A 13962-nucleotide genomic window follows, 5' to 3' on the forward strand; every position below is an offset into this window, starting at 1 on the left:
TCAAACAAGTAATCAATGAAGGAAAAGAAAGCCTGAGGTCAGTTTTTAAAGAAATGGACCTCCCTGTGTATAAGTTCAATACCTCCTATTAAGAAATGTCAACTGAAGACAGTCTCCCTTTAACTTAAACTCAATTTTCTTTATCAGGTTGAGTAAGCTTCACCTAAAAGATTCACTTTGCTTAGTATGAAAATGCTTTAAGCTATCTACTACTATCTACATTTTAATGTGAAAACTTTTTCCCTTTCCTTCTTTAATGACACGTTAAAATATCTTCAGCTCTTAAACCTTTCTTTTTTATATAATAATAGCTTTTTCAAAATACATGCAAAAATGGTTTTCAGTATTCACCCTTGCAAAACCTTGTGTTTCAGATTTTTCTCCCCCTTTCCCTTGACAACAAGTAATCCAATATAGGTTAAACATGTTCAATTCTTCTAAATATATTTCCACATTTATCATGATGCACAAGAAAAATCAGATCAAAAGGACAAAAAATGAGAAAGGAAAAAGCAAGCAAACAAACAATAACAACAAAAAGGTTAAAGTACTATGTTCTGATCCACATTCAGTCTCCATAGTTCTCTCTCTGGATGCAAATGACTCTCCATCACTAGTCTGTTGGAATTGGCCTGAATTACTTAATTCTTGAAAAGAACCATGTCCATCACATAATCTTGCTGCTATGTGCAATTAAACCTTTCTTTTTAAATCTAACTACCTTGGCTATAGCCTTATTTTTGTCTTCTTGTAGAGTGAGACTGATGATTTTGCCCAGCTGTTGCACTTAAAGCCAATTTATGAACCTGTCAAGACATTACCCATATAGTGTCATTCTGTAAAATGAAGAATGAACGACAGCAATATAAGGTCCTTGAAGACAAACCCTTTTCACTTTTTATCTTTGTACCTGCAGCACTATGCACATTTGTCAGATAGGTTCAAAACCTCAAATGGATCCCCATGATCCATTTGGGAGCCACATCTTCTCAGTCCTAGCCCAGATTTCATTCATCTCCTTCTCTCTGTTCTCAAAGCCATTATCCTAGTGTACACCATAATCTTCTCTTGCCTCAACTATTTCAGTAACCTTCCTAATTAATCTTTCTGCTTCAATCCTTTCCTTTCTCCAATCCAATTTCCACTCAGTTGCTCAATTATTACTCTTACAGCACAGGTCTGATTATGGTCACTGCTTTTTTCACATGCTTCAGTGGTTACCTGTTGATTCTGGACAGTATGAATTATGGAAACTCTCTCTGTGGTATATGGATCCCTTTCCTCCCTGTCTCCAGCCTGCCTCTTCATATTTATTACATATTGGTCCATTTCATGTGCCCTTGGTCCAACCAAACTGACCAACACAGGAAATGCCATCACCCATCTGCCTGCATCTTGCACAGGCTTTCCTTGTTGTCTAGAGCTCATTCTGTCTTGGTCTCTGCCTCTTAGGAACCCTTAGTTTCCTTCAAAGCTTAGATCAATAACCACGATGGACTTAGCTCTTCTTAGTTCTTCTCAGCAAAATAATGATTCAAGACAGTTCCAAAAGATTCAAAATAAAAATGCAGTCCACATCCAAAGGAAGAACTATGGAGTCTGAATACAGATTGAAACATACTGTTTTCACTTTTTGTTTGTTTTTTTCTTTCTCATGGTTTTTCACTTTTGTTCTGATTCTTTTTTCACAATATAACTGTTGTGGAAATATGTTTAACATGATTGTACATATATATTCTACATAAGATTGCTTGCTGTCTTGGAGAGGGAAGAGGAAAGGAGAACAATTGGAACTCCAAATTGTACAAAAGTGAATGTTGAAAACTATCTTTACATGTCAATTGGAAAAAAATAATAATATTAAATAACTAAAAAAAGCTTAAATCATGTTAACTTTTCCATTAAACCTTTCCTACTCATTTCAGTTGGTAATGCCTGCTCATTACTGTGAGATTATTTTGTACTTAGATTGAATATATTTTGTATTTCTGTGTACATGAGCTGTTTCCCCTGATAGAATGTAAGCTTCTTTTTTTTATTGTGGTAATTTTATTTATTTCTAATACATATTGTTTTATGAATCATGTTGGGAGAGAAAAATCATAGCAAAAGGGAAAAATCATGGGAGAGATAAAAAAAAAAAATAGAAAAAAGAAGTGAACCTGGCATGCGTTGATTTACGTTCAGTGTACCTAGTGTTTTTTTTTTTTTTTTTTTTTTTTTCTGGATATAGGTGGCATTTTCTTTCCATAGTATATTGGGATTGCTTTGGAGAATATAAGCTTCTTTAAAATGTCTTTGTGTTTCCAACGTCTAATTACTAGATTGTAAATTCATTAAGGTGGTTGTCATTCTTCCTTCCTTTTTTTTCCCCCTTTTCCTTTCATTCTATCTATAGGACAGCTGGTAGATACAGTGTCAAGTTTTGTTTCAGGAAAACTCATTTTTGTGAGTTCAAATATGGCCTTGGACACTAGCTGTGTGACCCTGGGCAGGTCATCAAACCTGTTTGTTTCAATTCATGCATCTGTAAAATAATGTATAGAAAGGAATGGCAAGCCAGTCGAGTATCTTTGCCAAACAAAACAAAACAAAACAAACAAACAAACAAACAAACAAAAAAAGGAAACCAAAAAAACAAATGGAACCAGGATGAGTTGGACACAACTGAAAATCTATCTCCCATGTCTAGCACAGTACCAAAGTCATATATTTGTTCAATAAAATCAAAACTCCTTTGTCTTTCTTTCTCTTTCTTCCCAAATAATCTGACTCAATAGTAAACACATAGTAGGTACTTAATAAACATTAGTGAATTACTTGATTATACACTCCTTTAAGGTGGCTGTCATATATTTTTTGGTATCTTCCATAGATTCAGGTGCTTAATATATGTTTACTGAATTAAATTAAAACTCTTGTATACTTTGTTCTCTCCTTCCAACTTCCTCTCTGCTTCAGTGAAGAGTTTTGTATTGCTTAGCTAATGTAAAATCAGAAGTTATGATCTGTAAAAGTTAAATATAGTTTTAAATTTTTATCTTTATTTTAACTTAAATATAAAATGGGGGGGAATTGTCAAGTAAACAGCTGAAAAAATTTTGATTAACACACACACACACACACACACACACACACACACACACACACACACACCAGGCTTTATACTTAAAGTCTCTTTTTAAAAACGTACATTTGGGTAGAAGAAATTATATTCTGTTGTTTAAAATGACAGTGTTTTTCTCTCACAGAGAGATATCAAGATTTATAATTGTCTTGCTTACCATTAAATTATACAGAGCTTCTGATTTGTGAAGAAAAATATACTAAGTGTCATTGATGCTGTTTACCAGGAATGGGTAAAATGCTATCTGTGTCCAATCTAAAAGGATGGGCACTGTGATGCAAAAGAATATTTCTTATGGTTTCCCTATCTTTTCAGAAACTTCCTCAGTTCTTAATTGTTCATAATAAAGCGACATACAGACCATAGTTTAACAACAGCCCATGACTGCACTGAAGTACTGTGCTCTAGTGGAGAAAACATTGAATTTGGATTCAAATACCACCTCTTCTTCTTGTTCTCTGTGTAATCTACCCTGTCACTGTCTTTTAGCATCTCTGTTTCCTAATCTCTAAAGTGGTGGAGGGGGAAAACAGAACTAGTTATTTTCTAAGGTTGGCTTTCAGCCTTAAATTTGTGATAAATTTGCTACATTCAGAATTTACTTTCCTTCAAAGCTTCATCATTTCCTGAAATAGGATTTTCAATCAGTGAGTCAGGCCCCATTTGTTTTTGATAAATAGGCAAGTATCTATTTAATGCTTACTTAATGCTCAACACAATACTTTTATTTATTTTTTAGCTAATTTATTTTTAACATTCATTTTTTAAAATTTAGAGTTTCAAATTTTCTTCCTAACTCCCTTCCGTTACTCGTTGAGAAGGCAAGCAATAGAATACCTATTAGATCTAATACTGTACTCTTGTGATGGGATTTCATAAATTGGATGATTTGTTACCTGAGACAATGTGATATATACATAGTCGAACAGAGTAATGGATTGACAGTCAGGAAGCTTCAGCTGTTAAAGGAAGATTTGGCTAGATGGTCCTTTGATATCTCTTCAAATATTGGCCTTTTATGATTCAGTGCCCTCATAGAGACAGATCTTTCTATTTTCTTTATAACTTTTCCTTATTGGGTCAGCTAGGTGGTGCAGTAGATAGAGTGCTGGGCCTGGAATTCTGGATAGCTCATTTCCCTGAGTTCAAATCCCAGATACTTACTAGCTGTATGATGCTAGGCAGATCACGTAACCCTGTTTCCTTAGTTTCCTCATCTGTAAAATGGTAAACCGCTCCAGTATCTTTGCCAAGAAAATCCCAAATAAGGTCATGAACAATTGGACAGAACTGAAAAAATATCAACAACAAAGTGGGGAAAAGTTTATCATTGTATAATGGGAAATAATTCAGGTTTTGAGCTGTACCTTCTTGAAAATCAAGTTAGCTTTATAAAGAATCTCCTTCTCTAGGTCTTCATACTAATATTCAAGAACTCAACTACACTGGGTAAGGGAGTGGGGGAGGAATGGCAGAGCAAAAAACAACTTCTTGATATCTTCCCTAGTGATTAGCATAGTGCTTTAATATTTAGTGAAAAACACTCTAACAAAATTCTCTAATAAACTAGACAATTTCCCCTATGAAAAAAAATCTATGGAAAGAAGAATTGATCATTTTGTAGATGAAGAAACTGAGGCACTATGAAAAGTTGTGACTCGCTTTCAGTTAAGCATTTCTAGTCCTGTGATGCTAGACCACAAAAATGAACTATTAAGAGTGATATGGGGGGGGGGGGGAACTAGCAAGGAGCTTCATGGAGAAAGCCTTTGAGGATGGCTGTCCTGATTCAAACATGTGACAGTCTTTTTTCCACGTTTTTACCATCTGTGCTTTATGTGGTAATTGCGAGCATTGTGACTGGTCTGGGATGTCCATGGAAAATGATGGCAGATTTTCCAGTTGAAGGAAATGAGAATTAGTCCTTATGGAAAATGAGCAAGTTTAACATGCTACACAGAGTGAGAAAGATCCCTTCTGACTTTACTTTGTCATTTTCAATAAGAATTATCTTTGCTGTGTTAAAAGGATTTTTTTCCTCCCAGGTATCACAAAAGTTCCATCTGACAACTTTTCATCCCACTGAAGCTAGCTTTAAAAAGAACACTATTGTTTCTCCATCTCAAAAATTTTAGGATGGCTTTGAGATTTTTTTTTTTTTTTTTTTTTTACTGAGAGGAAAAATTCCTAGCTGGGATAAAAAAAAAATTCATATCAAATTTCAGCTTGATCCATTTCAAAACCACGAGGAAAAGTATAACATTTCCCTTCCACCACAAAGGTTAGTAATGGAAAAATCTGCCTTCACTAGAGCTACCATAACACAATCATGGGAGCATGGTTTATACTTTAGTGATTTAAAAATGTGTGTATGTGGGTCTGGGTGTACAACTGCATAGTTTCTTCTCCAACTTTTGAGGAAGTAAGGACATATCACAGTTGGTAGTATATAGAAATATACCAGTATAACCTCAAATGCATGTAGTTCTCAGCTCCTGGTCTCCCAACCAGATGAGTCTTTTATCAGTTCAAAGCTGAACTGCCATAAATAAAGGCATATATATATATATTTTTTTTTTTTTTTGTACCCAAAGCCATGGAAAGTTAGGCTGAAAGGATGACTTATGTGCTCTCTGTGAGTGAGCCTCACTTCACATAATTTGATTCATTAATGATAAAAGGTCTTCCTTTTGTGAGAGAGGATCAGAGGGAATTGGTGGTAAGAGATGGCCCAGGAGCTGAAAGGAACTATAGGTGTTAGCTAGACCATCTTCCTCCTGTTCTGTGAGACTCAGAGGGGCTCAGAGCAACAAACTCTGGTCCTGTGACCAATGTTCTGACAGAAATTTTCCAGCTCAAAAATCCAATACTTTCCTTATTCCACCACAGTAATTGATCCTTCCTTTCTTCCTTCCATCCATCCATCATTTGTGGAAGGCAACGAAAGCAGAGAAACAGTGAAATTAGAGTAGATACTTTTTCTTTTAAAAAATAAGTTTTAAAATGCTTAGCCTATATAAAAGGTCATTGAACTCTGAAAGAAATGTAATGTAGATAAGGTTGGGTGGTAGAAGAGGGGGTAGGAAAACTCTCAATTGGAATTTACCCCTAGATCCAGAGCAGAAGACAATGTTGAATTATTGCAACTCTTTAAGAAGAGGTGTAGGAATTCACATAAAAGGTGCCTGAAATAGAAAAATGCTGCTTAAATTGAACCTGTGTCCAAGTTCCAGGTTCTTCTGAGTTGACTTTTATAGAACCTATTTATTTGGTACCTCAAGCCTTTAGTTGTCTCCAATCTAATACAATGCCTTCCATATATAGGAAGTGTTTAATTCAATCAAACACATGCCTACTATGAACTCATAGGAAGGCAGGGAGACAGAGAGAGGCGAGGAAGGAAGGAAGGAAGAAAGAAAGAAAGGAAGGGAAAGAAGGAAAAAAAGAGAAAGAGAAGCAGAGGAAAAATGAGAGGATATAAATGTAATTAATTACATCATATATCCTGCTCATATATCCTGCTCTCAAGATATTTACAATCTTATGATGGGAATAGAGGCCTGGAGCAAGACATAATAGAGAATATAAGGGAAAACGAAGAAGTCCTGAAAAAGTGCAATGAAAATTTTGAGGATAGAGAAATTAATTCACCCATCTCTTGGCTTTAAATTCAGCTGTCCTTGTTAGCAGCAAAATTCAGAAAATAGATAAAATTTTAGCATCCCTTTAGGCCCAGTTTTAAACCTCTTCTTGCTCTCAGTGTCCCATTCCCATCCTCCCTCTTGCTCCCTTACTCTACTCTGTCACTGTCTGGGGCCTCTTCTTTTTTGTGATGGCCTTAACAGATATAGACTTTCTTAATCACAGCCAGCACTCAAAACATATTTTCTATTTCTTTCCTTTAGAGCCCTCTTAGGTGACTATCTGACTCCTCTGTTAAACCAATTTATTTTCAAATGTTGATACTGATGCAAGGTTATTGAGTTACAGATGGAATTTTTAAACATTTCGTTTAAGAGAATGAGGAAGGGGTAGCATGAAAGGTTTAGGCATCTTAGTAAGGCCAGCAGGAAAGAGTTGGGGTAGGAGGAGGACCCTTACTTAGGTCATTGCCTTCTCTACCTCAAGGGAGAACCAATCTTTGGAAAGAATTTGAAAATATCACAGGTTTGCTCATTTCCCACACCCAAGGGTTTGTGAGGCTATATTAAGTTTTACACAAAACCCTTAAAAGCTTGTATAAAATAATTACTTCATTATTCATTTACCAGGTGCAAGAATCATATAAGTGAACCCAATGTGACTGTGATTTACTAGCTTCTGTTGACCAATGAATCATGTTTGACTCTGCTTAGCTCATTTCAGGAGCTAGTGTCCAAACATGTTGTTCAACTCGAGTATCACATTAACAGGATAAACCAGATTATTTTGACTATCAACAAAAGAAGATTTGTTTAGCAACTTTTTCCTTGTCTAATCATTGTATTTGATAGATTATAAAAGGCATTCCTCATCCTGTCAGGTAACAAAATAATGCATTCCCAGGCTTGAAGCACAGTGTGCCTTTGGGCCCTTCTCTCTCCACCAATTATTTCTACATTAGTTAATGAATCACAAACACGTCTACATACATTGATGTCATTTCTTTTTTCCTCCCTGAAATATTCTCTCATTCTCTTCTCAATCTACCTTGCCTTCCAAAGCTCTCTTTTATGCCCCCTTTATCAGTAAAATGTATGGTGATATTATATATATATGTTTTACTATTATCACTTACTGAAATGAAAGCTCTTGGGAGGCAGGATCTATATCATTGCTCATCATTTAAACTCCAGTGTTTGGCACTGTGAATTGTAGGTGCTTTAAAATGTTAAGTTCAATTGTATTGAAGCCATTATCCCAAATTATTTTCAAAAGATGATGTAACTCTAGAAATCAGAAGGAGCGTCTAGGCCAGAAGGTCTCTGCTGGGCACATAGTAGATGTTCAATAAGTATTTGATTTTTTGATGATACCCAGTCTCATCTTCTGTCAGTTTACGTTTATTGAATACCTACTATCTGGGTAGCTCGGGAAGACCTTATAGTCTAGTTGAAAATATGAAAAAACAGATCCATATACATGAAAAGTTAAATAAAAATACAGTATTTTGTAGGACAAAATAGCAAGTGAATGATGGGTTTGGGGAGACATTAAATAACAATAGCACAACCAAATGGATTTCCTGGGCCTTCTATAAGGATGCTTTTGTATTCTGGAATCAATCACTGGTAATCAATATACCCTTTGCTATGGTAACAGTTTTTGTTAACTGCTTTTTCTATTGATGCAACCAGAACACTTTACCTATTAAATTTACCTTTAGAGGGAAAGAAAGAGGCTTCTAAGAGCAGTGCCCTCCCTTTTTTCTATAGCTATTCTAAGATTTATGGAAGCAGCTCTTTCCATGCTGAAAGAAAATTCATGCAGTACTTTCCCTTTCCCACAGTAGCTTGCTAAACTGAGAGAGAAAATTAATTCACTCAGTTCCTGTAATATTTTCTTGTAAGGCCCTCATGAATATCTGGATACCTAGAGAGATAAATTATAAATAAATAGTCAGAAAGGTAGGAAGGTAGAGCATTTATGTGCCAGGCAGTGAGCTAAATGCTGGGAATACAAATACAAGCAAGCCAGAGCCTCTCTACCTTAAAAGGGGCTACATTTCTAATTGAGGAAGACAATTCAGAAAGAGGTGAGACAGGAGATAGAAAGGTAGCATTCCCAGGAGGAGTGAGGCGGCAGTTATGGTGTGGACAAGGACCAGAGTCAGGTTGAAGCTCACTTCATATGGGGTGGGGGGGAAATGTATTTCTTTATAACATGTGAAGGTGCCCTCAATCCATTCCTCTTATTCTCATAAGGTTGGTGTGTGTTTTTTTTTCCTTCCATCACAGATGTTTTCTTTTTTTGCTTTTATTTTAGATCTAGAAGGTTTTGACTCTGTGGTATCATCTACTGAGAAGCTCAGTCATCCGACAACAAGCAGACCAAAAGCCACTGGTAGACGGCCTCCATCCCAGTCTCTCACATCTGTAAGTGATTCCTAATCATCACTGTCCCTCTTCTTTTCTTGTAAAATCAGAGGATCTAGGATACCTCATTGAAGAGGTAGTGATTTATCCTAAGCAGTTTATGCTTAGTGGGTTCACTAAGCATAAGTACAAATGGGACATGGAGAATCTGAATTTTCTGTTTATGATTTTGTTTTTTATGCATATCTGTGAAAAGAAAAAATGCCATAGTCACTTTTCCTCCTTCCCCTGTTCTAGGCCACACACTCCCTCATTTCCTTCATTGGAGTGGAATCAGAATGAAAGAAATGATCAGTGATAAAAGGGGCTAGTCCAGACCATGTATACACACACACACACACACACACACACACACACACACACACACCCTCTACCATCATCAGTATTTACTAAAGAGGAAGCTGAGAGCCATAAAGCTTCATGCAAGGATTCTTAACAGACGTCTCTTAATTTTTTTTTTTTTTAATTTTGGTAACTGCATTTCAAATGATAACATAGGATTAGCTCATAGGGTTATTGTGAGAATCAAATGAGAAATGTGCTTTGCAACCCTTAAAACATAATACAAAAATGCCATTAATAAATAAGTTCAGAATGATATGTTAGCAAAATGTCCAGATTAGTAATGTTGAAAGGGGACCCAGGTTCCGATATCACCTTTAGTGTTTTCTGCCTATGGGACTTAGGGCACACCCATTACTCTCTCTGGGCCCCAGTTTCCTCATTTTTAAGAAGCAGGCTGGACCAGATGGCCTCTGAGGTCCTATCTGTGGCCCCAAGATATGCAGTTAGATGTGGAATTTGCCCTCAGGATGGAAATGATCCCCTTCTCTCATGCTGTTGAAGAGAACAAGGAGATAGTTCTCTCCTCCCTTGACATGTCCAAAATAGAGTTCTCCTTGAAATACTTCAGGCTATAGCGACCCTGGAGAGATTTCAAAGCTTTTGCTTTCAGAAATAACAGGTAGAATTGGAACAATTCAGAAACAACATCCTTTAGCCAATTTAAATGAGGCATTTTGGGGATCAGTGGAATAGGAGACCTGATATAATGTCCTGGTTTATTTTCCTGGTAAGCCTTACTTTGCTCATCTGTTAAATGGGAATAATCCTACTTTCCCAGCTTCACAAAGGCCATGGTGAGCACCCAATGAATGACCTTACCTGGCACATCCATGATATTAACAAAACTTTCTTCCCTTTCTCTGTGCCTTACCTAGTCTTCCCTTTCAAGTCCTGATTTCTTTGACTCTCCAAGCCCAGAAGAAGATAAAGAGGAGCACACTTCCCTTGCACACAGAGGAATAGACGTGTCCAAGAAGACGGCAAAAGACTGTTACCATATCACAGGTAGGGGTACAAGCACGTGTGAGGTGCCCTTGGGTCCCTGTTCTCTCACTCTAACGACAAATTAGGGGATGCTCAGATAGCATCGATTGGTTTAATCATTAAGACAGAGGACATCTCAGAGAAATGTTATTGACTCCTTGGAAGCTTTAGTCATAATAGGTAGGTGCCATCTGGTTAGAATTCCTGAGATTTCTAAGTTCAATATTTGTTTTCACACAATTTCCTCCTGTACCCTTTCCAAGCCTCAAAAAACTACAATCTAGCAGCTCCTAAAATAAATACATAAAATGCTGTGCCTTCCTTTTTGCTTCTTTCCCAGGAGACCTAATAGTCCCTCATGCACAAATATTTGTCAGGTCATGAAGTATTTTTGGAAAGGTCTGCCTTTAAATTAGTGTACGGGGTTCTCATAGGAGGCAGCTTGGACAAATAATGAATAGAGAGAGCTGACCTTAGTCATGAAGATCTTGGTTTGGGCCTTGTTTTTGACATTTACTAGCTATGTAACCATGGGAAATTAGCTTAACCACTCAGTGCCTTCAAATAATTAATTATGCTAGAGATTTCAGAGAATTTGCTCATCTGCCTTGGGAGGGATATTTTCCTCACAGACAACTAATTCCATCTTCTGATCAATAAAGTCACAGGTCTGGGCCAAAAGGGGAGCAGACTGTTAAAAGAAAACAAATAATATTCCCATGAAAGGAAAGAGTGACCTATTGAAGGGCGGATTTTAGGTATTTTAAGTTTTAACATTTTATTTCTGTGGTCCTCTTTAAATATCCATTTCTAAGATGGTGTGAGCAATTTAAAATAATGGTCAGTAAGAAATAAGGGAAGCCAGATGTAGCGCCTTTGTATGATGAATAGGGTTTGTGTATAACTAATATGACCTTACAGCTCAGCTGATCTTTGATCCAGCATCATTGGCCTCCTGGCTGTTCCTCACAACACACTCCATAACATGACGTTTCGTATTTTGGCTCTTAGCATTTTAAATGGTTATTTCTCATCCCTGAAATGCTTGTCCTCCTCATCTCTGCTTCCTAACTTCCCAACTAAAATCCATTCTTCCACAGGAAGCCTCTCCTGGTCTCCCTTAATTGTTGTGCCTTCCCTCTGTTGATTATTTCCTGTTTATTCTGTGTATGGCTTGTTTGTACATAGTTTATTGCATGTTGTCTCCCTCATTAGATTGAGTTTCTCAAGAGCAGGGAGTATCTTTTGCCTTTCTTTCTATCCCTAGTTTAGCACAGTGTCTGGCACATAGCAAGCTCTTAGTAAATGTTTATTGACTGACTAGAGAGCATCTGGAATATCTTCCAACCATTCTGGCATTCCTGGGAACATGAACCAAGATAAAAAATAAAATGTTTACTTATTAAAATAGAATCAAGACATCTCCTACGTTTATTAGAAATTTAATTACGAGCATACATGTTGAGACATTTGTGAGAGAAATATAAAAGAAATGAACATTTCCAAGGGATTTTCATTTTTTGCACTTTCCAGGATTGTGGTACGTGAATCTTTTAAAATAGTTGCAATCTAATGTAATGTGCATTACCCTGAAAATAATGTAGGCAGTTAGCACTCATGATATGCCAAACACTGTGTTAAGTGCTGGGGCCACAAGGAAAGCAAAGATCCTCCCTGCTTTTGAGGAGCTCACATGCTGATGAGGGAGACAACATGGGAAAAGAAGTCTATATAGTTATATATAGGCATTGAGGTAACCAGGGACTAGGAAAGGTCTTCTTGCAGAAAATAGGATTTTACATGGGTTTTGAAGGAAGCCTGGGAAGCTGAGTAGAAGGCGGGAGAACCTTCCAGGTGTGGGGGGCAGCTAAGGTGGAGAATTCTGTGTAAGGTACAGCAGAGGTGACTGTCACTGGATTGCTGGGGACGTCTGAAAAACAGGGAATGCTTTGCAAATTTGCATGTCAAACAGATAAAGAGGCTTGTAATTTATTGCAAGTATCATGTCAGGGTTCCTTTAAATAATAAATCTAATACAGGATTCAGTTTTCTCATCCCATCCACCAATTGTCTATTACTTTAAACAAGGTAAGCTAGTCAGAAAGCTTCTGTAGCTTTCAAGTGAGCCGTTAGTGACATCTAGTGGTGGGGTCGGCCACCAGTTTTCTTCCATAAATATGGTGTGTTTTTATTTACTGTGGTCTCTGAGAGAGTTTGCATAACGGACAGCCCGGTGGGAAAGGGCAGAGGCCCGAGCAGGCTGGCAGCTCATCAGTGGGTCTCGTTCCTGTCTCCCACAGGTATCCGACAACAAAGCCTCCTTGCCTCCAAAACCTGGGGGGATGGCTGCTGTTGGGAGCAGCACACAAACTGCCCTCTCCTCCTCCTCCTCGTCTTCCCTTCACTCAGCGTCTTTGGGAACAGCGAGTCACCGGTCCAACTCCCCTTCCCTGTTCAGCATCGAAGGAAAGCCAAAGACTGAGCAGTTGAGCTATGGTCAGTCAGCTGTGGAAGAGCTTAGGACACAAGTGAAAGAGTTGAGGACCATCATTGAAACAATGAAGGACCAGCAAAAGTGAGTGTTAACAGGAGTTATCTAATTCTTCTTTTCAGGGGTTTGCTTGTAATCTTGTGTGGGGGGGGGGGTTTCTTCCCTAGAAAGCAAAACCTTAAATTACAAATCATCCCACACTTAGATAAGGTACTGAATCTGAATTGGCTGGTGGCTTAGTATATCCCAAAACTCTGAAAAAATTCCAGACTCTCTTTGAATGGTGTAGAAGGTGGTCTCCAGGCTGGAATGAGCTTTTAGGGATGCCAGACCAAAGGATACCCACAAAGTCCCTTAGATTGACAAGTGGGGTTAGCAGGAAGTGTTCCCCCAAAGCAAGACTTTCTGAACTCTTTTCAGTTCCAGATTGGAGAGTTCCCAGACTTACAAAGGGCAGGGGAACCTTCAAATTATCAGCACTGTCGTACAGTTCGATGACAAGAAGTCTCTGGGGTCCACTCCATTCTGTGCTTGACTGTAGTGTGGTATTTGAAGCCCTACCGTATCTTCCCAGCCTCTGGCTACCCTCATTACAAGCCGTAGAAGAAGTAGAGGAGGAACAGACAAATGCTAAGGCAGTATTTTTATAGTCTAGGTCTTCTCTAGGACATTCCTTCATATCCTCTCAGCTTTTCTGGGGCAGAGATTGAGACAATGGGGATGGGAGGTAGTGGGTAGGACTTAAATATCTTAAAATTAATATTGAAATAATCAGAAAACTTTTAATTGAGTTCATACTCTATGTAGAGTTATTTTTCTATTAGTACTATAAAATAATTTTTATATTATTATTCATAATAATTCATTATAAAAAATAATTTTAAAAGTAATTGGGGCATTGTCTGTTCTCTCAATGAATTTACAATCTAATTGGAAAAAGC

General features: G+C 37.5%; 1 protein-coding gene across 1 annotated transcript in view; it reads left to right on the forward strand.

The window, feature by feature from the left end:
• The window catches only part of SH3KBP1 (SH3 domain containing kinase binding protein 1), a 445745-nt gene that overhangs the window by 426326 nt on the left and 5457 nt on the right, over nt 1-13962 (forward strand). The window contains 4 exon segments of the mRNA XM_074300969.1: nt 9092-9201; nt 10422-10529; nt 10531-10551; nt 12831-13105. Of these exon segments, the coding sequence (XP_074157070.1) occupies nt 9092-9201; nt 10422-10529; nt 10531-10551; nt 12831-13105 (514 nt within the window).

The sequence above is a fragment of the Sminthopsis crassicaudata genome, chromosome 3 (genome assembly GCF_048593235.1).
Source record: "Sminthopsis crassicaudata isolate SCR6 chromosome 3, ASM4859323v1, whole genome shotgun sequence".
NCBI classification, from domain to species: Eukaryota; Metazoa; Chordata; class Mammalia; order Dasyuromorphia; family Dasyuridae; genus Sminthopsis; species Sminthopsis crassicaudata.